Source organism: Solanum verrucosum, unplaced genomic scaffold (assembly GCF_900185275.1).
Source record: "Solanum verrucosum unplaced genomic scaffold, falcon-dt-bn FXZP01000060.1, whole genome shotgun sequence".
Classification (NCBI taxonomy): Eukaryota; Viridiplantae; Streptophyta; class Magnoliopsida; order Solanales; family Solanaceae; genus Solanum; species Solanum verrucosum.
This window is the reverse complement of record NW_026020129.1, coordinates 9,746,442-9,773,580: the sequence shown is the minus strand read 5'-3', so window position 1 is coordinate 9,773,580 and position 27,139 is coordinate 9,746,442. Positions and strand designations below refer to the sequence as shown.

The window sequence follows — 27,139 nt, the reverse complement described above, 5'->3', positions numbered from 1 at the left end:
AAAATAAAAAAAAAGGAAGAAGAAAAAAGCCAAAAGAAGACTAACAAAAACACAACAAGAGATATCTAAACACTAAAACACACCCACGTTGGGAAAGAGAGTTTTTTTTTCTCTTCAATTTGAGGGACAAGAATCTATCAAGACTCAATTTTAATGCTTTCTTTATTCTAAGGTATGTTAAAGATTTCATTTTTAATAGTTTTTGTACCTTTACATTTCAAGAATCTTGAATTTTTAAGCGATTTGAGGCATATATGAATGTTTGTATGAATCTTTCCTGCAGATTTTGTTATTGGGTATTGATAATCTTGATGATATAGTAGTTTAACATTAATGGGGAGAGGGAGACCTAGGGCTGTAGAGAAAGGGGTGTTAGGGCAAAATACAAGTGCATCCCCAAGTGGGTTATTGAATATACCACCAGGGCCAGTATATTATCCAACTGACGATGAATTTAAGGACCCTTTAGAGTTTATTTACAAGATCAGGCCAGAGGCTGAGAAATATGGTATTTGTAAAATTGTTCCACCTAAGAGTTGGAAACCCCCTTATGCATTGGATTTGAATACCTTCACATTTCCGACGAAAACACAAGCTATTCATCAGTTACAGTCTCGGTGTGCGTCTTGTGATCCGAAGACGTTTGAGTTGGAATACAATAGGTTCTTAGAGGAGCATTGTGGGAAGAAGGCAAAAAAACGTATTGTGTTTGAGGGAGAGGACCTGGATTTGTGCAAGTTGTATAATTTTGTTAAGCGGTTTGGAGGGTATGATAAAGTAGTGAAGGAGAAGAAGTGGGGTGAGGTTTTTAGGTTTGTTCGTCCTGCTGGGAAGATTTCGGAGTGCGCCAAGCATGTATTATTTCAATTGTATCTGGAACATTTGTATGATTATGAAGAGTACTATAATAAGTTAAATAAGCTGGGAAATAGAAGTTGCAGGAGAGGAAACCAAAGTGAGAGAAAAAGGGAGTCAGACTCCCCATCCTCAAGTAGTAAGAGAAGGAGAAAGAACAGTGAGGGTGATCGAACTGAAACATGTAAGGCGAAGGAGGAAGAACACGATCAAATATGTGAGCAATGCAAAAGTGGATTGCATGGGGAGGTGATGCTTCTCTGTGATCGGTGCAACAAGGGATGGCATATGTTCTGTTTATCACCTCCTCTGGAACAAGTTCCACCTGGGAACTGGTATTGCTTGCAATGCTTGAATTCTGAAAAGGATAGCTTTGGTTTCGCACCTGGCAGAGAGTTGCCATTGGATGCATTTAGGCGCATTGCTGATCGTGCCAAGAAAAAGTGGTTTGGTTCCACATCAATTTCACAGGTGCAATTGGAGAAGAAGTTCTGGGAAATTGTGGAGGGATCAGCTGGGGAGGTTGAAGTGAAATATGGCAGTGACTTGGATACTTCCATCTATGGTAGTGGATTTCCACGTCTAACCGATGAAAAACCATCATCAGTTGAACCAGGTACATGGGATGAATATTGTGCTAGCCCTTGGAACCTCAATAACTTACCCAAGCTGCCAGGTTCGATGCTTCGTGCTGTACATCATAGCATTGCTGGTGTTATGGTGCCTTGGCTGTATATTGGAATGCTATTCTCTTCATTCTGCTGGCATTTTGAAGACCACTGCTTTTACTCCATGAATTATCATCACTGGTACGATAGCCAATTATTATAGTTATTATTTTTTTTTTAATCTTAAGTCAATTTTTTTGTTCCCACAAAATAAATGGCTACATGGTAAGATATTATTATGAAATTTCTCTACTTCTTTGTATCAGGCTTGTTAAGATTTATAGAATTATTTACGTCATACAAAAAAAAAACTCTTCTTTCACTTCTACTGAAAGTCAACATGATAGCAAAATGAATACATTTCAGAATCTTTAGATTTTATACCAGACAAACAATAGAATAAGATCTGCTTAGAAGGTTTGCTATTGATTTGGAAAAGTATAAGTTCGTTTCATTAAATGACATGCAATCACTCAGAGAAATGTCACATACTTCTATCTAACCAGTAGTTTCATGTAATTTACATGTGCATGCAATAAAAGATAAGTTTATTTGTTTAGTTGTGATGCTATGGAACTTCTTTCTGATACTTTTTTGCAGTTGTATCTTGATATTTGTTTCTTTGCATTGTTGCCTAATGTGATTTGATATGCTTCCCTAATAAGGCTAGAGATTTGGCATGTTGGTCATATGTCCAAATCTTACAAATGTTCTTCTTAAAATCTGCTTAATATTGTCTATTAGGTTTTCACCATCTACGATTTTGCTTTCATGAGGTCCTATTCAACTGTATTTGGTTGATGTAGGTTCATGGTCTTTCTTAGTTTTTTTAGTGACCGAGAAATTCGTCTGGGGCCGCCAACCCTTAGGACCAACTGCAAACTTCAAAACTTGGGATAATGGGTCCACCACTGTATCCTTCTCCATTAGATACTAGGCTTAGTTCACATGGTGTAGGGCTCAAACTTGTGACCTAAATTACAAGTTCCTCAACCTTTGCTACTTAATTAAGCCCTTGGGGCATGAATCTTTATTCATGGTCTTGCTTAGGTTGCTAGCTCACTGGCAGCTTCATCACTTGTGTCCTCCTCCTCTTCTGCTCAAATGTTTTATAATACCTAATCCATGAAGCTTATCTCGTTCTTTCTGCAGAATATGCTGTTTGTAAATTATGAAAAGTGTAATCTACACCTTTATTAGTAGCTTGTACGTGTGGTCAATGAGAATAGAGATTCTAAATTACTTCTCGAAAATGCTAGTACATCTATAGATGCCTACCGTTTTGTCATCTCCCATTAACCAGTTGATATCCCCCCCCACAAAAATAAAATAAAAAAAATCCCTTACAAGACCATGTAAATCCAAAATAAAGTATGATTAAAGGCGAAACAGGTTATATAGCCTTGCTCTTCTTTTCTAGTAACCTTTTCCTTCTGTAAACTGTGATGTGATCACTTTCTAACCAACCGAGTGGAAAGCTTCCTTTACCTTCTGCACCCTCCCCAAAGTCACACACAGGCACACACATATATTTCATAGTTCATGTTATTGAAGTTTAATTACAAGAATGACTATACCTCAACCCGAAATTGTTGGGATCAACTATTTGAAACCTCAATAACCATACACTTCATTTGGGCCTTTTTCATTTTAATATTCAAGAATTTGTCTGTTAGGACAAACTAGCTCTCTAAATCTAGGGATTCTTTCTCACAGTAGACATATAGCTTTTACTAACTAATGATATCAACAACAACTAGACTTTTGTCCTAACTAGTTTGTATAACTTATATGGATACATTGCTTCCATTGTGTTCTATTCCTTGGCTAAGTCCATGTGAATTTTAAGCGGTTTTAGGTCCACAGCTTCAAATATTTCATTGTTCTTATAAAGTAGCGTCTATCTACTCCTTCATATAACATTGAATAGCATGATAAGCAATAGTTGAAGAAATAATTTGAAGTACTTGTTGACAGCATACCAAATTTATCAGGCAACACTTCTTGGGGTTTTCCTTTAGGCATATTGTTAATTTAGTTGGAAATGTCTTATTAACATGTGTGAGTTTGTGCATTTTGTCTTCGTTTGCATTTCCCTCTGGTATCTTTTCTGCAATCACCTGATTGATCTGATGATGTTATTTTGACGTTTATTTTTTTAAAATCTTGTGCATGACCAGTATCTTGATGTTCATTTAAAGAATCCTGATAAATTTATCAGTTAATGAGTTCTTCTTGCTTCCTTTCAGGGGAGAGCCAAAATGTTGGTATAGCGTTCCTGGAAGTGAAGCCCAAGCTTTTGAGAAGGTTATTCAATAAATACTTCTTGTCCTGTATTAGTGTCATTGACTTTACTTCTGTGTATTAGTGGAAATTGCGAGCTAGTAAAGTTAGAACAGATTGCCTCTACTGTGAAGGGAAATTTGGCTCAAATACATGTTGACTCAAGTTCTTGATATTTGAATGTTGGACTTTTAGGAGATTTTAGTGTAATGATTGTTTTGTGTTTTTTTTTCAAATGGCTTTTTGGGAGACTTGAACCAAACTGAGGCAAGTGTAGAGTCACGAGAAGTATTGTTTTTCTTCATACTATTTGGATCTTCAATTTTATGGATTTGTATCATTTATTATAAGTAAATGTAATCTAATTTACCTGTAATTCCATGTATAGATGAATGTGTTCAAGGTCAGTTATTCTAGCATGTGAACTTGATAAATGTAGAGCATAGCTGGAGTCCTGCTAAACCCACAGGTACCTGATGACTAAATACAATAACATGATTAACCAACATTCAGGGCTTTGCCAGAAGGTGCTTTGGAAGATGTTAATAATCTCGATTCATTAGGGTATGCAGTGGTGGAGCCAGGATTTTCAATTAGGGGTTCAAAATTGGAAGAAGTAAACACAAGAACTAGACGAAGGGGGTTCGACATCTACTATATATATACATAAAAAATAATTTTAACCATGTATAAATAGTAATATTTTCCGCCGAAGGGGGTTCGGATGAACCCCTAACAATATGTTGGCTCCGCCCCTGGGTATAAGTTTAGTGTCTGTGTAGTGTTAAGAATAGTTGCATATCCTTTTATTACATTGTGGGCTATCTGGAAAGAGATGAACTCAAGATTTTTTGAGAGCACAGTGAACAATGTGCAGAAAGGTAAAATAAACTGCATTTACTTTAAGTGTCTTGGTGTAATCAGTTATACTCAAATGACACTATCTATTATTGATGTTCTAGACTCAATTTAGACATAGAGAAGTGAAATTAGGAGTACACTTGTATATAAGGTTTTAGTACAACCCATGTGTTGTTTTGTGATATAATACAAAGTTACCAAGTTCAAAAAAAGATTACTTTTCCACGTTCCTTGATACATTGCGTCATAGCAAGTTATTTTTTTGTTTTAGTCGCCAAAGAAGTGATAAAAGAATACTTGATTGCTATTTCAATAAACTTTTATCAGTGTTTATAATGGGTTTTATCACTTTATATTTAGCTTTCCCTTGAAAATTTCAAATTTTTGATTTTTCTTTTGCCTTACTCAGCTGGTAGCTGTCCTATAACTAGCAATTTTTGTGCAGGTAATGCGTAATAGCCTTCCCGATCTGTTTGATGCGCAACCAGATCTGTTATTTCAGCTTGTAACCATGCTGAATCCACGTGTGTTGCAAGAAAACGGGGTTCCTGTTTATAAAGTGTTACAGGTTTGTTGTGGGACTTGATAGTCAGATCTTGCTCCTTCTGTTCTGCTGTCTTTTTCCATTGTATTTTTCTGGTAATTCTCCACAAATTCATGGAGGATGTCATAATACTGCATTTGAGTCTTTCTCTTTGTAAATTGATGAACATGAAAATAAGGAGAAGCTGTTATGGAAGTGGAAAAGGAGAGTTTCTCATATGAGTTCTCTTCTTTTTTACGGAGCCAAACTTTATGGGCAGGACGTAGGAGGATGCACTTCCTATAGATATTGTAGCTTAGGAGGAAAGTAGGTTTATCGTATTCAATTGAAAGTTGGTACTTCAATTATCTTTCCATGGCCCAGATACAACACTACAAAATAGCGAAATAAGAAAAATAAGTGTGCTAGCACTCCTATGCCATCCACTACAGATGCAGTCCAATATCAGGATTTACAAGGGGTATCACACCAATACACTGTGAAAAAGAGTTTTAGCTTAATTTTTTTTTTCTAGGGCTACATGTCAAAGAGGGTCATACTTTTAGGATTCTACTGGCATTTCTGAAGCTGTTTAGTTCAATTGAATCTGAAGATTGCAAAAATGGTGAGGGATGAGTTGGTGATAAACATGTGGGATTGTCTTTACTTCACCACTACATGTTATGTTCAGTGTATACTTTTTTGGGAATGATTTTTTTTTTTTAACTTCCAAAAAGGCAAAAACAACTTTTGGTATATTCTTTGAAACTTGTTTTCTCTTTTATTTATTCCTCCATTTAATTGGTAAAGTTCTTCCACATTTTTCTCTTCTTTTTGTTTTGTATATTATGTTTTGGCTTCCATGCTTCCTTGTCAAAGGTGGTTGGGATCCCTCAAACCCATTAGGATTTGGTTGTCTTGAGCCTTGGAACTGCCTAAATACTACGTCATACAACCAGGATGCTATTTACATGATCTATACTGTAGGAGCCTAGTTCTCGACTGTGGTCACATATTTTGGGACCATAAATTATAAGTAACACAATGCCTTTTCCCTTTACTGGTCTATAGTACCTAATATGTGGGAGAAATGCACCCTTAGGGATTTGGTCTAGTGGTGAGAACGTAAAGTGTGATGTGTGTTTGGCATATGTCACAGGTTCAAACCCTGCTGCAAATAAAAACTTGATCTTTAATTGGAGAATGGTAGCGGGGTACACCCATTATCCACTGAGTTTCTAAAGCGTATTTTCCTGACCCTTAAAGATTTCTCTGTTATCAATATAATGTGGGAGAAATGTTATAGTCTTGATACTAAGCAAAATAGGGTTTTTTATTTTTGTCAATAAAGAAAAAGAAAAGAACTTCTGATGAATCTCACAATCAAATGATCAAAGATCTTCAACAAATTATAAAAATATATTATGATTAGGCTTTAATAGCAAGCAGGAACTCGATGAGCAATTCCCTAAACAGTATTTACGATCCCCTTCATGACTGCCATTCCAGGAGTTACTGAATTTTAAGCTTTTCCCGTTTTGCATTTTCCATTTATGTGGCTTTTATTTGCTTGTGTACTTGTTGCAGGAGCCTGGGGACTTTATTATTACCTTTCCCAGATCATATCATGGAGGCTTTAACTGCGGTGAGCCCATATTTTTTGCTAGTTTATCTCTGATTTGGAAAAAGTTTTGAATGGATCTTTCTTCTTCAAATGGTTCTTTCGTCTTCAAATGCTTAGTCATGCATGATGCAGCTCCCTCCTGTAGTCTTACCTGCATCTTAAAATTGCAGGCTTAAATTGTGCCGAGGCTGTTAATTTTGCCCCTGCCGACTGGTTACCTCATGGTGGTTTTGGAGCAGAGCTTTACCAACTTTACCGCAAAGCTGCTGTTTTGTCTCATGAAGAGCTTCTCTGTGCAGTAGCCCGGGTTTGTCTCTTTGATCCCTTTGCCATTTAAATGTTGGAGGTTCCAATTAGGAGAAATATAATAGGGGGGACTCCTTACTTAGGAACCCCACCACTCAAATCCATGGTATGCTATGGACAATGTTATACTCATTCGTCTTTTGCTCACAGATGTAGAAGACTGTTCTTTTGCATGCTTCATATGGTGGATATTTATCTAGTTACTCATGTTTTCACATTCTTTCTTTGTGCTATTGTGATTTCTTCCAATTCGCCTAAGCCTTGTTAACTAGTACATGTGCTGGTGGGAGGTAGTTGGTACCCTGTTGAATAGTCGAGGTGCAAGTGCCCAGATGCTGTTATTAAAAAAATGCGATTTGTTGATTCATTTCCAAGTGGGTGGGATTACCCTTGAGTACTTTAATTCGACATCACCAATGGATGGTGCACTAAATTTTGTGATGTAGCTGTTAGATGGCGCTTCCATTGCTTATTATATATTTTTTTAGTTTTCTACTGAAATTTATGCTATGGTGCTTTTTCTGATGAACTTTTGTTTTCATATTTTCATTGCTTTGTATTCGTAGATAACTTTTCCATGCTTCTATGTATCTTTAAATTCTAATCATGCCAATTTAACAATTTTCATCACCTTGCAGAGTGAATTTGATAGCAATGCAGCACCTTACTTGAAAGCAGAATTAGTCAGGGTCTATTCTAAAGAAAAGTCTTGGAGAGAGCAGCTTTGGAAAAATGGTATTGTCAATTCTTCTCCCATGCCGCCTCGTATGAAACCTGAATACGTGGGCACTGAAGAGGTACTTTAACTTTGATGTTGCTTCTTGATTTTTTTGACTATGAATGTGTTCTGAAGTGTTTTTTCACATATTTTACCTGATCTTATTGAAGGATCCTACGTGCATCATATGCCAGCAATATTTGTATCTTTCTGCTGTAGCGTGCAGCTGTGCACCATCATCTTTTGTTTGTCTTGAGGTAAGCATTGTTTATATGTGCGAAAAATACATTGTTTTCCTCATCTCTCCACTTCCTGTGGCTGTATGTCTTATGCTTTTGTGAGTTCTGTCTATAGAATGTACTCTGGTCAAATTCAAGCTAAACTTAGCTGATCATAGATGCATAAAATCATCTTTCCTTGTAGGTTGCATATTCTAGCATCTAGGAGGGAGGACATTCTCAGCATTGTGCTATAATATATAACAATTTTTACATCATTATGCAGCTTTAATTTATCTATTTCAGAGCCTAAAATGAATGATGTAGTTATTTTTGATTTTGGGGTGGGTTGTTGTTGGGGGGTGGAGGCGTATTTAGTGATTTCACTGCTGAATGCACTGCTATACTGCAATCAGTATTGAGTGTAATCGTTAAGCACTTCTACCATATTTAGTCGTCGGCTGTTATGTTCTTTGTCAATAGTTTTGATGCTTGATTATGCTTTCTTGACTTAATATGAGGTTTCCTTGCAGCACTGGGAACATCTGTGTGAATGTAAGCCACAAAAGCGTCAGCTCCTTTTTCGTCATACCCTCGCTGAATTGAATGATATGGTGCTTATTACGGATAAGAGTAATCATGAAGAGGCTGCAAAAAATATCAGAGGGCAACTTCTGTCATCCAATGATCCATCTTCTTTGTCAAAAAAGGTTCTGATCATTATATAGAACCTTGTTTTGGTCAATTTTCTTGTTTTTGTTATTCCATTTGATACCCTTGTTTTCTGGCCTAGTGAATATCAAAACTTGCTTTTTGGACCCTCTCTTGGGCTCCATGCAGTGTTCTGCATTTCTTTGCTCGCTTTTCTAATTACCTGTTTATTCCCATCTAACCACTCAAGGTGCAGATATTTCTGTACCTAAGTTTTTAGCACATCTGTAGTAATCAGTTTTTAGTCAAAAGAGGTGTGGTGGGGGGATGAAGGTTCTTGCTTGGCATTATTAATAGGCAGTAGAACACATATATTTCTTGGTATCAATATTTACTAGGATGGAAGAACATGCTTAATGATTCTATACCAGTGTTTAATCAATTGTGCGCTGTTCTTATATATCTGAAATGTTAATACTACCAATTTTCCTTCATCATCTGTTCATCTAATACAATATCCTTGGAGAGTTTACAACTTTGTGTCAAAGACGTTAGAATTTTCTGAAATTTCTTTCTCACTTCTAATTTTCTCGCTATCGCACACCCTATCTTCTGAGTTGTCAATCAAGAAGCTTAACTATCTTAATGATACTAGTGGTCAAGAAGCTTAATGATCTGGGATCGAATGATACCAATGGTCTTGGGACATATCCTTCTTGAACCTTTTCTTCTCTGTTTGGGAAGTTTCTAGACTTTGATAGGCTGATACCTCAGTAAGCTGTTTACATCTTATGAGTCACTTGATACTTTGAGATGTGACATCTGCAGTTTGTTTCTTGCATATTCGTGATACAGTGTGGTATATAGTCTTAAGATAAGAAATAGTTCTTGTTAATATGTGGCTTGTGTAAACGTATAAATGGATAGCTTCTAACTTCTATTGGCTCCAATCAATGGCCAACTGTAGATTAAGGGTGGCTGTATCACTCACATGCAACTTGCTGAAGAATGGCTAATAAAGTCCAGCAAGCTTTTCCAGAATCCTTATTCTTCAGATGCTTATCGTCGTGCAATAAAGGAAGCTGAACAGTTTGTGTGGGCTGGCCATGAAATGGATCCAGTGAGATTTCGGCCATTTCATTTTCTATAACTTAATAGTCCTTAGATTTTATAACTGTCTTCAACTAAATATCTATATGCAAATGGGGTTTAGGTGAGAGATTTGGTGAAGAGGTTAATTGATGCTCAGAGTTGGGCTCAAAATGTCAGGGACTCTCTCTCGAAAGTAAAATCTTGGATGTCTGATCACAATAGTGTAGTGAAGGTGCAGATGGAAGTTGTTGACAATTTGCTCAGTTTAAACCCCGTACCCTGTAATGAACCTGCGCATGTCAGATTGAAGGTGAAATGCATTTTGTTTCTATTTTCCCTCCCTTTATATGCAATTCAATTTTGCACTGGGTCTGATAATCCAAGTATGCTCTGTGTACAGGATTTCCAGAAAGAAGCGAGCGAGCTGACTCTGGAGATCGATTCTGTTCTTTCATCATGCTCAAATATTCTTGTAAGCCAGTACATTCACTTTGTTGATAGTTTTCTAGGTATAGTGTGGTTTGATATTCTATAAATGCTGTGCTGCATTATCAAACAGAATATGATAGGAGCTAATGCTGCTCTTTGAGAATTGTAGTTCAGTTTAGGGTATAATTTCAGGCTTTTGTTATGACATTAGTGGCTAATATAGTTTTATTCTCCCCTTTCACGCCCAAAATAAAAGAAGGAAAAAACAAGGTTCCTTCTTTCTGAACCTTTGATCTGCCTTTGGCATCTGGTCATTTCATACTTTTTACATTTTTGGATTGTTTGGAAATGTTTCTTCTTTCCTTTGAGGTTTCTAGCAAAGTACATATTCGTTGCCGATTTGAGGTTTGGAAGTGGTGCTCATTCTGTTCTCTTATGTTTGTTAATTGTTGCTTCATTTCCTTTACAGTTATCCGATTTGGAAACCTTGTACTCCAAGACTGTGGATTGCCCCATCTACATCAAAGGAAGTGAGGAATTGTTGTGCAAACTGTCTTCAGCTAAGGTATACCTTCTTATTTTGCAAGTTTTACGTCTTATATATTGTTGATAAAGGTTACCAGGCTGATGTTGCCAAATTTTTATGTTTTAGTAACATTGACCCATGTGTCGCTTCCTTATTTTCTCCCAGAGAAGAAAAACATTTGAATCAAATTATAGAAAATTGGGAGAAGAGAGGAAAAAGGAAGACAACCCTTTTTTTGTGAACAAAATCTTTTGCTTAGAGAAATAATGATACATAAAATAGAAGACAAAACCCCTTCAGTTTGTTTCTTTTGTCAAAAGAAAAGATTCTGGTTGTTTTTGTTGTGGTATGTTCAAATATCATGAAGTAGTCTTTGGTCTCTCTGTAAATGCAATTGAATATTGAAAAGAGGATCAGCATATTTATGATCGTCCTTTGTGTTCCAACTGGTCAATTGTTACTTCTCCTCTGATTCCTGCCGGCACTTTCAGTTGCCGCTTTTACTTTGATTTCGGGTCTTTGTTGTTCTTTGTGCAAAAATTGGAAGTTACCGCTGAAGTTATAAGATCTTAGGAGGTGAAAAAGATGTTAATGCTTGTCAGTGAAGATGGTGGTACTTTTAATGGTCATTCTTGCAAATAGTGGTATTGTTATCAAAGAACTGGGAGTTATAGCGCTTCAGTGCATGTACAAGCTTGTTAAAAGTTTTCTCATAGGTCATGCTGGCTTTTACTGTGAATGAGATAATAGAAGTTAACTTAAGCCCCAATTAGAAAGATGAGCTTTAATGATATGGGTAAATTTTAAAAACAAAAACAAAAGGTAAAGTTTGAGAATATTTTTTATGTTGACATAAGAACCAGTGAATACTTGAAGATGAGTTTGAAGATACTAGCAGTTCTATCCAGAAAATTAGGTTGAATTGTCTCAGTTTGTTCTTTTTTTGGTGTAAACAGAATATATGGAGCAATATAGGAGACTTAAAAGATTTAATTGGCAATATATAAGTTCTCAGTTTTTTCTCTTCTGCTGTAAGTATGGTTTGTAAAGTTCTTAACTTAGCATTGTTTTAGGTGCTAAGTTATGATTTAATTCAATTGTTTACCTTTATCTCAAAAAAAGAATCAGCAAATACTTACATTTTCGCGAAGACTCGTTTGCTTTTCCAAATTTTAAAAGCAATGAGAAGAAAACCCACATGGGGTCGGTCAGTGCAGCTTTTAGGGTTCTCTTTTTTCTTTTTTTATTCGCCTTCTTCAAGGATGATATTAGGAAAAGATGATGCATTTGATCTAGCCATTTAGTTTGAATGACCAGGATTGACCTGTTATAGAGAGATCATGCAAGTCTTTTCCGTTTACAAACAATAAGCAATCAATTCACAGCTAGTCCGAGCATTCAATATCAAAATGTTTCCACTTCATCTTTGCAAACCTGACCAACACATTCTTTCCATTGGTAGCTGTTACGAGACTAGTTTTTTTTCTTCCTAAGAATAGACTCCTGTAAAGACTTACTGGACAATGTAAGAATATTTGATGACTTGATTCAGCCTTGTAAAAAACTGATGAGTGATGATTCAGTGGATAATCCACATAGCCTGACATAGGAGGCAATTAGCTTTGGAGATGGTCTCCATTTTCCAATAGTCCATGTTAGAACACAGATAGTTAGATCTTCAATTTTTTTTTCTCAAAAATGTCTATAAAAGAAGAAGGAATTCTTTTCCCCTGTCAAAAGAAAATAAAAGTGAAGTACCCTTTTGGCATAGTTTCAGCATTGATTCACTGTAGCACAATTGAATTGTATTCAAGGACAAAATTTAAATTCAATTTAGAGTTACCTCTGCAACCCATGAAATGCGCTGAATTTACATATGCAACTGGAAGTGACACACATTCACTGGTGATGCTTTGGATGTATGGCAACTGCTATCTGAATCACCTTTTGCTGTTTCAAATGTCTATCAACTTTGTGTCTTCTTGCTGGTAGGATTGTATATTAATTTGAAGGGTAGCTCTGTATGATGTGACTATTTGCTTGTGGTGAATTGTCATTTGCTGCCTCAATCTTCAGAAATAGAATGGGTTCTGCTTTATAATCTCACATATTGAGCTTTTCCAGGCTTGGGCTGAAAGAGTAAGGAAATGTGTGTCTGAGACTTCTGCTAGAGTTGAGGCAGATATTCTCTACAAGCTAGAGAAGGAGGTGATCTGTTTATCTTTGCTTTCTGTGATGCTTTCTTTTTGGGATTGTTTGTTTTATGATTATTCTATTACATTTTTTGTTTCCAGAATTTAAGCCTTCAAGTGCAACTTCCTGAAGGTGAAATGCTCCTAGACTTAATTAGACAAGTTGAATGTTGTCAATCTCAATGCTGTGGGATGTTGAAAGGTTCTCTCAGTGTCAAGGTTGTTCCTACCTTGTCAAAGTTTGAATAGTGTTGATGGAAGTAGAACATTGCATAACTGCCACATTTTATGTTGTACAGGAACTTGAATCGCTTCTCAACAAATGGGATGGTTTTGCGGTTAACATTCCAGAGCTTGAACTTCTGAGACGATATCATAAAGATGCTGTGTCTTGGATAGCGCGTGCTAACAATATTCTATTGGGCATCAGCGAAAGGGAGGATCAAGAAACTGTAGCTCATGAATTAACTTGCATTCAAAAGGATGCATCATTGCTTAGGGTTAAAGGTTTGGAAATCTCAGTCGATCTTTTGTTTAATAGTTGTGATCTAATGCAAACATCTAATATTTCTCACGCTTCTGACATAGTTGAGGAGCTGCCTTGTGTGGATATTGAGCTAAAGAAGGCTCGTTGTAGGGTAAAAGCTCTGAAGGTAACTAGAGTGGTCTTTCTTCTCCTATCACTTTCTGTGGATTGTTGAGTTACATTTTCCGTGTTCTTTCATGGCCTATTACCTTTCCCTTTTCCTTTCTTGGCTGTTTGATGTATAATTCATTGCGATTTTTTGGTCTCATAAATCTCTAATTCCTTCCTCTATCTGAATTTTCTGAAATTCTTCTTTTGTACAGGCACTTCGTTGCAGAATGTCCATGGATTATATTGAGAAGCTGTTGATGGAGGCTAGCATGTAGTACTACAATTTTCGCTTTACTAATATGATTTTCTTGAAAAAAAACTATTGTTCATCCCATTTGATATGTGATTATATCACCAGATTGCAGATTGAGAAAGAGAAGTTGTTTACTGATGTTTACGAGGTAAAAGCAATTGCTGTATCTTTAGAGGAAAGAGCCAAATACGTCCTTGAAAATAAGGAAGAAATATCTGAATTTGAGGATGTTATAAGGTGTTGCCTCCTTCCCTGATTTAGTTATTGCTTCGTATTTCTTGTGTTTGTTTGTGTATTCATTCTACTTCCTGTCTAATATTTATATTTTGCAAAACAATTAGGGCTTCAGAGCAGATATTTGTGATACTTCCTTCGCTTGATGAAGTGAAGGATGCGGTATCAATGGCCAAGTCTTGGCTATCTAGGTCACAGCCCTTCCTATCACGTGATTCTATGGCTCTTGGCTCAAGTCCTTCTCTTGAAATTGATACTTTGAAGGTTAATCACTTGCAAACTCTGCCTTTGTGAAATATAGCCAAGCTCTTACATCCTTTGTTGTAATTTCTGCAGATATTGGTATCAGAATCTAAGCTTCTGAAGCTATCTCTGAGAGAACTACTGATGATTCAGACATTGCTTGATACTTGCACCAGGTGGGAGCAGGATGCCTGCTCTGTGTTGCATGATATAGAGTGTCTGTTGAATGACGAAAATACAGATGATGAAATATTGAGCAGACTTGGTAAAATTGAAAAGCAAATTCAAGCCATAGAATCAGTTGTAGAAGCAGGTCAAGGTCTTGGTTTCAAGTTTGATATGGTTCCAAAACTTCAAGACGCTTGTTCTACTCTTCGTTGGTGCTTTAGGGCTCTATCTTTTGCTACTGCAATTCCAACACTTGAGGTAATTATTTGTCTCATAAGATTTCTGTTCAACATAAAAACAGATAGATCTGGACAATGAATTGAGGTTTTGGCTGTGCATGCACTCCTTACTATTGGGGTAAATAGATGTGATTTTACTAGTTTTCTTTGTCTTCTTTTGGTATCCAGTGCCTAAATTTTTGTTCCTGGTCCCATATTCTGCCTCTGGTATCGCCTGTATTCGAGGATCAACAGCTCTAATACCTTTTAGCCTGTCATCACCGTGGAATTAAAAAATTTACAGTTTGAATTTGGTTATTGATGGTTAGTTATTTGGAGCAGAATTCTCTTTTAGCCACTTTGCAAAGTTAAATGCTATCTCTCTTTGGTTCATGTAAATCTACCTAAGTTTGGAAACTACTGGCGGTGGTATAGTTGGAGCACCACTCCTTGTTCATCCCTTATCCTTTTCCATGTTGGCAAACCTCTAAGTTGTAAACAGTAAGCTATGTTGCTGACCTAAAGATGGTAGGTCACTTAGTGAAGCAAGTAAGCAACACCTCATTCTAGAGTATCGCTAGTGTGACTGCATATGACACCCAAAACCCTTCTCCCATTTCTCCTTCCTTCAAATTTTTGCCAACTACCATGTTGTTAGGAGTTGAGGACCTTTTCTTTTTATCTTTTGTGTGTTATCAGTTGGTTTTTCTTCTTTAGCCCCTAATTTGGCACATCAGACTTTTTGTCTTTATGATTAAAAAGAACTCTTGGTTCTGTCTCTCCACATGTAAGCCTTTTAATTCCATAGTTTGTCCTACCTCTTTGTAATGGAGTTGTTACTTTTATGGTGCCCTGGTTAAGACGTTTTCTTACTGTTCATCTGTCCCTCTTAAAATATGGTGCACAATACATGCTTAATTTTATTTGTTGACATTGCTGTAGGAAGTCAAGACGAATTTGGAGATTACGACCCACCTTCCTATCATGTATACAACTTGCAGTTTGTGTATCTCCTTAATTGATTGGGTGAATTGGCTTAATAGAGCTTTGGAAGTCTCCATTCAATCTACTGCTGGAAGATCCAACTTAAGTGATGCTGAAGAAGTTCTCAGACAGTATCAGGTGTTTTTTTTTTATCCATTTTCTATAGCCCTTATGGGGAATTGTTCCCTCCTTGTATGTGTTAGCTATTTTGGTGTATTCTACTTACGTGTGAAATTTTATATTCTATATTTGGTGCCTTCGTGCTGCAGAACATTTGTGTCTCATCTCCTGCAATGATTAGTCAGCTTCAGAAGGCCATTGAGAAACACAAGTAAGTTCCCCACTGATACAGATTTCATGTGTGTGGGCCCATGGAGTGTGTATCTGTTTGTCATCACATTTTCATGATGTCCAAAAATAGCTTCTTCGGCTACTATCAAGTGTGGAATTGGAGAAACCTAAATTTTCTACATATTATTTAGAAATAATATCTCATACCAAGGTCTGATATCTCATATTATAGATAAAATATCTTATGCTTCTTTAGTTTTCTTTTCTTGGATTCCTCTGGTGAACGCGCATGTAAGTATCAAGTTAGCTCTTTTGAGAAACTATCAGTATCTGAGAGGCTGTTTAGTTCCATGCTATTTTCTACATTCTTCCCACAATTTTCAATACTTTCTGTAGTAATATTTGTTTCTTTTATTTAAGAATTATAATTATAATAATAATTAAACTATTATCTTATTTAGTCTCTTGCTTCTACTGAAAGGTTGGGTTAGGTCGTTAGGATTCCATTTGGCATTTATGAAAAGTTAGGTCCGTTCTGTTGGTAGAATGTGGCATAAACCTACTGCACCACCATCCCTGTACACACCCTTTCTACCCTGCCTGGTAAAAGAAACTATAGGAAAAAGTCAAGTATCAGAAAGCAATGACAAGTGAATGAAAGGATTACTGAGAAGATGGTTGTGTACAGAGTTCCAAAGTAATAAGTTGAATGGCTATTGCAGATGAAACTATGTCTAGGTGGGGAATCATTTGGCATATTGACATCAGAAACCCCTGGCAGACACTGCCACATCTATGTTTTTCATCTTGTTTGCTTTTCGCGTTCCTTAATTAGTTTTATGATTTTAGCTTTATTTACCACATTATTTGCTGTTGTTGCCGTCTTTTTATCCTGAAATCCATATAAATGTTTTCAGCTGGCCTGGACACCATGGTCATAAGAAAAAATAAAGTCTATATAATGTTTTCTCTATTGTTTGCTGTCTTTTTTACTTCAGTATATTCCTTTTCATATTGCTTTGATATGCGTTATTTGAGCCGTGGGTTTTCGATGAAAGCCTCTCTACCTCCATGAGGTAGGGGGACGGCTGCGTACACTCTACCCTCCCCAGATCCCACCTTTGGGATTACAGGGTATGTTGTTGTTAGTTTTATGATTTTATCACTTACAATTTTAATTTTTGCAGCTCATGGATGGATCAGGTGCATTCATTTTTTGTCCTTAACTTTAGGGATCGATCATGGGATCTGTTGCTGCAGCTTAAGGTAACATATCTTTGTGTGCTGTATTTTCTTTCTTCTTCTCAAGGTCAACATATCTTTTTTTGTTTGTGTTAGACTAGGTTCCTTTTCCCTCCTACAAGTCATAGTTTTTATTTTTCTGGAAATTTTGTTATTGGGGTATTTTTGTTGCTTGGAATTTCTAATTTATGAGTTTTTATTATGTTGGAAGTTGGAAAAGTAGTTTGAATATCTCATCTTTCGTCTCTGTTCTCAGTAACTTTTCTATAGATTGTTAAATTTGGTATTTGAATTTTTCCACCAAATGAGAGAGGGGATAACCAATAAGATTCGTCTTCATTATATTTTTCCTTTCTCTAAATCCTTTCTCACACCCTCATAAAATAACAGCATTCTAAATTATCCCCCGCTATCTCGCAACCCATTTGAACTGGAGGTATTGTTTTCTCACTTCTTATTCAGATTCCTGCTTTCAGTTACACTTATGGAGATTGATTCGACAGCTTGTCTGGAAATTTTCATCCTACTACTACGTGTAGAATTTGAGGAAGCAAATGGAAATGTAGAAACACACTAGTGGAGAAACTTATTGAGAACTGATGATGAGAAAATTCTCGTGGATTTGACTCATTGATTTATCAATTGACTTGTTGTCCACAATTGTAAACTTTTATCCATTGAACTGACCCAAAAAATACTCTCAACCTCCCCAAGTAATTAATATCGAGTTCACGTTCTTATACTTTGAAGCTTCAAACACATTTTGTCGTACCATTTATTGGTATCATGTGATATTCATTAATTTCATGGTGTCTGGTGATTTGAACACGTTCAGGAAAAAGGGAATAATGATGCTTTCAGTTGCTCCGAATTGGACATGGTTTTCTCTGAGGTTCATAAGACAGAGGAGTGGAAGCGCCGGTGTGAGGAGGTCTTACACCCTTCAGTTAGAGATGCTCACCTGCTTACTGCTCTTTTACAGGTTTAAAGATGTTTTCTCTTTTTATTTTGTTCCCATGGAGCTTTGTTGACCTGGTTATATAGCTATTATGGGGTAGATGTGTGATGCAATCTAATGGAATTCTGCAGACTAAAAACGCACTTGAGAGATCAATCAACATTTGTGAGAAATCTAACCAGACCAATGCAAGCGCGTTATGTATATTCTGCTCACATGATGGTGTGAACCAGAAGCTTTTGACATGTTCTACTTGCAATGACTGGTACTGTATCTGGCTAATTAACTTACTACTTTTGTGTTTCTTAAAAAGGTTTGATCTAGATGTTTGGGAGAGGGGATTTTGAATGATTGTTTGTTATTACCAGTTATCCAGAGGGTCAATAATACTTAGAGCCTATATGGTCAAACTTCCAAAAACATCTTATCTTCAGAAGTACTTTTGGAAAGTACTGGTAGTTTGTGTATGGTCAATTCATTTGAAAAGTGTTTTTCTCCAATACTTGATAAACGTATTTTGGTTGGTCAATCTCTCCAAGAAGTGTTTTTGAGGGTCATTTTTTAATTAGTACTATTAAAATGGAGAAATGATTTTAAATATTTATCATGCAAATTTTTTATCTATGCTTTTTATGTTTATTAAATTAAAGTAGAAAACATAAATAAAAACTATATATTTAAAATTTTAATCAATATAAACATAGATAAAGGAAAGCAATAATATTGAATATCTTGTATAATTTTTTTTACATGATTTGAATAAATTAAAGTACATCATTAAATATAAATTAAAATTTCACTCTAGAAGGAGAAGAACCGGTAGAAAAAAGAAATGAAAAGGGGAAGAGGGTTGTACTCATATTTGAGAAACAGATGGGTTGAGTTGATATCAAATAGTTTGGTAATGTAATCTTTTGGCAAGGATATGTTTGTCGAGAACGCCCACATTCAAAAGATGAATGTAGCGAAGATGGAAATACTCATATGGATGTGTGGGTATACTAGGGGAGATATGATTAGGAATGAAGTTATACATGACAAGGTGGGAGTGACTCAGTGGCAGACAAGATGAGGGAAGCGAAACTGAGTCACTGAGATGGTTCGGGCATATGAAGAGAAGGTGCTGGATGCACTAGTAAGGAGGTGTGAGAGGTTGGTTGTTGCAGGAGTTAGAAGAGGTAGAGGTAGGCTGTAGAAAAATTGGAGGAAGATGATAAGATAAAATATGATTCAACTCCAACTTTTGAGGAAATGACCCTAGATAGGAAGATATGGAGGTCAAGAATTAGGGTAGATGATTAGTAGGTAGTTGAGTATTGTCGCACTTTATGTGGAAGAGGCAGAGAGATAGCCTCCTCTCCATAGTAATCATGTAGTTCCTTATTCTTTCATGTGTACTACTATCCGTTGCTCCTTTTGCTTTGTATTTTACTATTTTGCTGTCATATTTTTCTTCAACCTCTTTTGAATTTTTTTCTTTTGAGCCAAGGGTTTATCTGAAACAACCTCTCTACCCACAAAAGTAAGGGTAAGTTCTATGTACACCCAACCTCCCTAGACCCCATTTGCGGGATTATGCTGGTTATGTTGTTACTGCTGCTTTTATTTTTGGAAGAAGCACAAATTTGTAGCTTTTTTCTCTACAACAGAGAATCTGCTTCTACTACTTCTCAAAATCACTTTTCCTTCTTGGACTTGGACCTTAAATCTTAAAAAGTGCTTTTAGATTCCGAGAAACTTGGCCAAATGGGTTATTAATTTCCTTTAACCAAGGGACTATTTTGTCGTTGAACAACTATTTAGTCATTATTTTTCATCTGAAGATGCTTTCGTTATCACTTATAAAGATGTTATGCTTTCATACAGCTTCCACTTGAAGTGCATAGGATGGTCACCAGGAGATGCCAATGATTCGAAAGTTTTCATTTGTCCTTATTGTCACTTTATGAACAGTGGAAAAATATCAAGAAATGGAAGTGATCCTCTGGTATGCTTGACCCAGTAGCTCTGTGAATGAGCCTGCACTTACAGTTTGTAGTAATGCGTGATTTCTTGTTTTACTAATTGCAGAATATTGGAAGGAAGAGTCTCAAGTTGCACAAGCTCGTTGAGCTCCTATCAGATGCTGAAGATCTATGTTTATGGTAATGACTATAGCCTATTTCAATTGAAATTTGTGCTTAGAAGACTCTAGACTGCTTTTAGGATGCTAGGATACCAATTGTCTTTTTCTCTTGTTTCTTTGACTTCTCATTTTGGTTGGGACAATGTGGAGTTCTGGCAGTGAGTGGACGTTGTGTTAGGCAGCATTTGGTATTCCTCCTTGTATTAGTAGTTTGTAACTCTGATTTCAGAGTTGAATGATAGAAATTTTGGAAACGAGAATAATTACCATTTGAGACTAAACAAACGACGTGTATGGATTTTCAATTTGTTTCCTCCTGTACTATTTCGACTAAGGTATAAGGTAGGTGAAAGGAGTACCGAGTATTTTCCTGATGTTTTCAAGTGTCTTAACAGAATATCCAATTAAATCTGAATGGATTAATGGAATTTCTGAAGTGGAGACATTGCATATATCCAGATCATTTGCAAAGCTTATTGACAATAGATGGCTTATGTTAGCTTCCTTCTCTGCCCACTCCCCTCCCAAAAAAATGAACCACCTTCCATCTTTTTGTTCTGTTGTGGCGGGGTGGGGTTTCTTTTTTGCTTCTTTCAACTTTATTGTGCTTCTATTGTGTGTAACCTTGCTCTCACAAATTATATGTGTCCAAACCGACGCCTCACTTTCTCTAAAGTATTTTACTTAATCATTGACATTCTCCTGGCAGGATTCAGGAAAGAGCTGTACTTCATCAAATTGGTCAAAAAGCTCTCGATTTCAAAGCTCGCATAGAAGAGATTGTCAAGTTTGTTTTAGCTTATCCAGATGAAGACCTTAGCATTATTGCAAAAAAATTCTGTGTTGCTTTGAAGGTACCAAATGGCTGTTCAGCATTCAGTTTCAATGACAATATTAGTGTGACCTGTTTTGAGTCCACCGATATGATAGTGCTTTCTCCCGCTGATGTATTTCTTTGATTGTGTCTTCATTGTTGTGAGCATATGGTTTTCTATCTTCATTGTTTTGAATCAATTTAGTATGAGTTTTTTCTATGAGCATGCCAGAGTATTAACTGTAAACTCGCTACTTGGAACTTATTTTCACCTTCTGTTGACTGCATAGGCTGTACATATTGTTGGTGCATATGATTCTGAGGCAAACAGCAAACTCGAGTTGGCGTTAGCAAGAACTTCTTGGAAAATCAGAGCTCAGAGATTGTTAGATGGTTCACAGAAACCCTCAATTCAAGTGCTTCAACGGCATTTGAAAGAGGTCTGCTGCACTTTGCCTTGCACTTCATTTGTATATTCATTGTTCTATATATTTTTCTTGGGGTACTCCTGCTCCAGCGCACTTTCCATATAGGTTATAACTCGTACAATAATATTCAGTTCTTGTTTGTCTTTTCTAAGCAAAAATGGAGAACTAGGGTCTACTGACATGAACCTTACATTGGCCTTGTCATACAGGAATAGAATTTTTGAGTGTGCTGCAATAAATCCTTCAAAGTAATCTAAAAACCTGCAAATTATTTGATTGTACCAGATGTGGATCCACATCCACATCGCATACTCATTCCCAAATCTTTGTAACATAGTTGTGGAATATCAGGAAATGGGAATAAAATATATTAAAGGTGCCAATTTTCTTTAGATCATGGGCAATTTTCCTATACTCTTGGTCGAATTGTGAAGTTTTAGGATTCCCATTAGATTCTTGTGTCACTCCAGCTATCTTGTCTAACTCCCGACTTCCTCTATCACTTTGTTGAAAGTCCTATTGTCATTCTTTTCTGTTCAATAAATAGTTTACTGGAGGAGGCCTCAAGTGATTACACCTATATAGATTAAATTATTATAGCGAGCCCCACACTCAAGCATCACAGAGTACCCTAAAACCTTTTTCTCTGAGGAAGTAGCAGTCAATTTCTAATGTGTAAATTCAAAGTTCCTTACAATCTCCTTAAGCCACATCACCTAATTCCTGACCTCTTCAATTTTAATCTGCTAATTCAATTCCTTGCAGTTGGCTTCTTGACTTTTTCAAGTGCCGATCTAGATTCTTCTTCTGATATCCATATAGTTGCTTTATAGCAAAAACTGTTGCATTCTGCCTATTACTCCAGTTCTATCATGCTTGGGTGCCTTCTGCCTCTACGGTGATCTGCTTTAGCTTGCTGCACATCGAAGTTCTGATTGCTGGTTGAGTAATCTGACCCCTCCTTCGTGTGTATCTCTCCTTGAAGAGCTATATTGTTCACCACATTATTTTGCCTTGTGTGCTTCTATGTTCTACCTTTTTCGGGGTCATTGGGTATTGATGATAAGATAATATAGGGGCATGATTTGGTAGTTGGTAGATTGTACTATAATAGGGGTTACGTGGGTGTAAATACAATATTCAGTTCCAGAGGCACTACTGGTCCCGATAAAGTTTCTGTAGTCAGTCAACTGATTTCTGAATGAGCTTAAGAAAGTTATTACGACACTTCAAAAGTCTTGGCTGTTTTGAGTTTTCTCATTAGGCTCACTGTTGAAATAAGTGGGCTCTACTCTCGGCAGCTTGTTCACCACTACTGAAACTCTTGTTCTCATATGATGTAGTTCATGAGTATGCTGACTTTAATAGTATACATTTGTTGCCCTTTTAGCTATGATAAAAGCATAATGACCTTTTTCGGCTTATCATTGGTGCGAGATTTGATTGGAGATCGCTTGCAACCTAACTTATTATAGCCTAATATGTTGATTGTTCAATTCTACTTCAGGGACTAGCTGTCGGCATTCCTTCAGAAGATTATTTCAGACAAAGCCTGATAGAAGTGAAGAACATTGGGTTGCAGTGGGCTGATAATGCAAAGAAGGTAAAAACTGTACATGTAGTGCATCTCTGTGGTTATGTTCTTGATATATGACATCAACCTTAACCATCTTCCTTGTAACAGGTTTCAACAGATGGTGGCGCACTTGGATTGGATAAGGTTTTTGAGCTCATCACGGAGGGTGAAAATTTACCTGTGTCATGTGAGAAGGAGCTTAAGGTAAAATGTTGAAGGAGCTACTCTTGTTAAGATGAAAGTTAAGCGTATGCGTATCATATTTAATTAGACTATTTTTGGAACATGCAGTTACTAAGGGATCGAAGTATGCTTTATTGCATTTGTCGGAGACCTTATGATCAAAGACCGATGATTGCTTGTGATAAATGTGATGAATGGTATCATTTTGATTGCATCAAGTTATCCTCACTGCCAAAGATCTATATCTGCCCTGCATGTTGTTGCATGGAAGGAGAGGATTTTGCATCAATGTCAACAAGCGGCGAAGAAAAGTGAGCATCCTCTCCTTTTCCCTTTACCAAAACTAGTAATTGCTTGAATAAATAAATCCGTTGTTCTTCGAAAACTAAAGAAAAGTGTGCTTGTAGAGGCGGATCTAGAATTTAAATTTTGATAGGTTAAAGGTTCTGAATTCTTTGAAACCAGGTCCACCTCAGCATTGGATGAACCATTCTTATATGGTCAACGAACTCACACTAATGCTAAGATTTATCGCGATATAAGTTTCTGACCGCTCATTTGAACTGCAGGGTTGTCGGTGGCAAACACGAGGTACCTCAGACACCTTCTCCGCGACACACAGAATCAAGAAGGAAATCAAGAAAAACCAAATGGGAGAGAATGGATGTTGCTGCTGATATATCAAGAAGTAGTAGTAACATTGAACAGTTATTCTGGAAAAATAGGAAACCTTATAGACGTGTAGCTCGTAAACGATCACATTTTGAGAGCTTGTCTCCTTTTATTTTTGTGCAAAATAGTTGATCTATGTAAATACTTTTTGCTCTCAATTTTTTTTTATAATTCAATTGATTCTCATTTTTTTGAGTTTTTTTTTTTTTGGCCATTCTTTTCACTTCCCTTTTGTTGATGATCACAATAGTATCATCTCACAATTTCTTACTTAAAATATTTGTTCATGTACATATATTTGCAAGTCAACTAATAAAGTTTTAATAGAAATAATACTTAATAATAGGAATTTTCTTAGTTCCCAGCTTGGGAGACTAGGAACATTTTACTAACTTTGAAATTTCACAATAAATTGGTCAGTTCGTGTAAATATTGTTGAAATAGTACAAATTTAGTCATTTTCCTTTTCTTTCCCATTGTTCTTTTCTTCTTTGTACTGGAATTAGTACAAAAAGGCACCAACATGGGTACATGTTGTGGAGTGGCGAGATTGGTTAAGAAAGCTAGGTATGGAATTTTTTTTGTCGGAAGCGCTACCCTCAAATTGGCCCTTCAGTGTGTTGGATTTAGTTGGGGCTTCGATGTGAGCTTTGTACACTCGTGCGCGATTCAGATTTAGTTAGGGCTCCAATGTGAATTCCGGACATTGGGTGGGAAATGAAAAAAAGGAATAGTACAAAATGGCACAAAAAGTGTGCTGAAAATTTTATCATCCTAATTCCTACAGCTTTGGCTCAGTTTTCAGAGCAAATATAGTACTACTTTCTGGTTTTTGATTTCTTGTGGTAAGTTTTTCCTTCTAATAAATTGTTATATTAGGAAATGTGAAATGTAGCAAACATGATTAAAAAAGAGTTAATGGTCAAAGATACACTTGTATCTCGACTTTTCGAGTTTCGTACCTAAACTATCATGAGTTATTTGCGTGAACTATCACCAAATGTTTGACTCGCACACTTAATAGTTTAAGTATGAAACTAGAAAAAATCGGGTTTAGGTGTGTTTTTGACCCATCATTCATTAAAAAAAGACATGAAAAACCTGCACATGCATGATTTTCAGTGTTTTCAAAATGGTATTTTTCACTTTGTGCTAGTTGTGTAACACAAATTGGCAACCTGGGGTGGCCTTCATTTTCTTGTTTCTTAAGTGAAACATCAAAAAGATGCAATCTTTACAAGATTATAGCAGTTTCTTGGCATTAGGGGTTCTACTAAAGTAATATCATGCATTTCTGCATTCAAAAAAACAAACCTCGTCAGTTTCTTATAAGGCTCTCTGTTGGCATCTGGTCTTTGTTTTTTGTGTGTGTATGAGAAAAGTAATGTTATTTCGTGTATAATGAATATAGTAGTTTCCTCTAATTATCGTCTAGAAACATTACCACTACTAAGTGGTCACAATTTTGACAAATCTTGATTCACCTTGCTACTCTTCTGAATAGTGGCTTTTGGGCCAGCTTGTGAGCACATCAACTAATATTTTCTTTTATTCTTTCTAGTATAAGATTGTAGCATAGTTGAGCAAAAGTGTTTTGAGTCGAGCTTTTAGTGATTGGATTTGTTAGGACAGGATGTAGTAGGTTTCTTGTCTGTTCTATGTTGGAGTTTTGTAGGATCTTTTTGTCATCATATTTGCTAATAAGTTCTTCCAGTCCATAGCAGCTTCTCCTTTGATTGCACACATGGTAGGATGAACTTCTCTCATTTATAGCAGTGTTAAGTTTGTGTGCTGTTTTCATATCGCGTTCTGTGTTTTGCTAAATCATTGAAGGTGCAGAAGAAGGCAGGTAGCTTCTTTTTGCTGCCAGAGCTGAGGTCAATGAAATGGACATTGAAATTTTGGGTGCTTGTATTCCTGCATAATATGAATTACCTGTATCAGACTTTTAACCGATTTTCTCTGTGTCATTTCGACTTTTTAGTTGTATTCTTAACAACAAGAATGAAATAATGACACAACGAATCACGACATATGTTGGCATTCGTTTCTTTTGTTGGAACATCATGCAAATATTTCAACATTAAGGCTTTTTGCTGATAGGTTTTGCTTCTAATAAGTTGTAGCATTAAGTTGCGCGTTGATCCTCAAAGGCTGATTAACTTCTGGAGGATCGATCACACGTCTATTTCATTGTTTCTTCTGATATCTTAAACTAAACAGTTGATATTGTTTATGTGGCAGTGCCAACAAAATCTCCAGCAGTTCCCTCACTTCCTGTGCCACCAATAGGATCAAATGAAGATACTCCTTCGCGAGTTTCAACAAGCACAAATGCTCCAGAGCTAGTTCCCCCACCTCCTGTGCCACCATTGGGGTCAACCAGTGAAATGCCAATGCTAATTCCTTGCGATGAAGAGGAAGAACAGAGAGAGACAAAGTTAAAGTTAAATCCTTTATCAAGACTGAAAGCAGCAAAATAAACACATTCTAAAGCAAATGGACTTTCTTCTCAAATGCATGAAAAATCGAAGAAAGTGATCACTGATGAAGTCAAGTCTATGTTGGTGTCTCATCTTACTTCTGAGACGACTACTAGCGTGGATGACATGGTTACTTCAGCCAACCGTGCTTTCACCACGTTGAATTGGTTTGGCGCTGATTATGGTTCATTCTACAAAGATGTCAAGGACTTGATTGCTTACAAATATGATTTACTCACTCTTGACAGAAAACTAGATATGTTATCTGTTTCAGAATTGGAGAAAAAATATCTCGACGTTGTTATTTTTGCAGATGATATTGAAGAGGAGATTGAACACATTCAAGTAAATCAAAAAATGGATAAGGAGAAAAAGGAACCTCTGATGAAGCAAATAGAAGATGCAAGAGAACTAATTCGTAGATTGGAACGAGAGGTTGTTGATATTGAACAAGACGAGAAATGCTTGAAAGATGATGAGATAAAATACAAAACAGCCCATAGGATTGCACAAGCTAAGGTAGAAGTACTTGGTACACAAATGGAGACAGCTAGAGAAATGCAGAGTGAAATTGCGCAGCGCAAGAATATAGCTCTCCAAGGGATTGAATCCACCACTCGACGCCTACTGTCTTACAAATAGCATTTGATGAAGAGTCTCTTGTTGATTTAGAAAACATTTCAA

The 27,139-nt window shown here is 36.5% G+C and overlaps 1 protein-coding gene across 1 annotated transcript; it reads left to right on the top strand.

Annotated features, from left to right (window-relative positions):
- Positions 1–24,167, top strand: LOC125826796 (uncharacterized). Its single transcript, XM_049506136.1, has 34 exons — positions 1–172; positions 284–1,664; positions 3,773–3,830; positions 5,113–5,235; positions 6,778–6,835; positions 6,985–7,121; positions 7,759–7,917; positions 8,009–8,095; positions 8,590–8,766; positions 9,675–9,827; positions 9,921–10,109; positions 10,200–10,271; positions 10,698–10,793; positions 12,879–12,962; positions 13,049–13,165; positions 13,246–13,453; positions 13,535–13,599; positions 13,796–13,854; positions 13,942–14,073; positions 14,178–14,334; positions 14,407–14,739; positions 15,642–15,821; positions 15,953–16,014; positions 17,162–17,240; positions 18,052–18,198; positions 18,306–18,439; positions 20,041–20,161; positions 20,245–20,318; positions 21,009–21,153; positions 21,404–21,553; positions 23,049–23,144; positions 23,226–23,321; positions 23,409–23,611; positions 23,870–24,167. Exons 2-34 carry the CDS (start codon positions 334–336, stop codon positions 24,102–24,104), a joined length of 5,517 nt encoding a protein of 1,838 aa, XP_049362093.1. The 5' UTR covers positions 1–172; positions 284–333; the 3' UTR covers positions 24,105–24,167.
- The last annotated feature ends 2,972 nt before the right edge of the window (positions 24,168–27,139 follow it).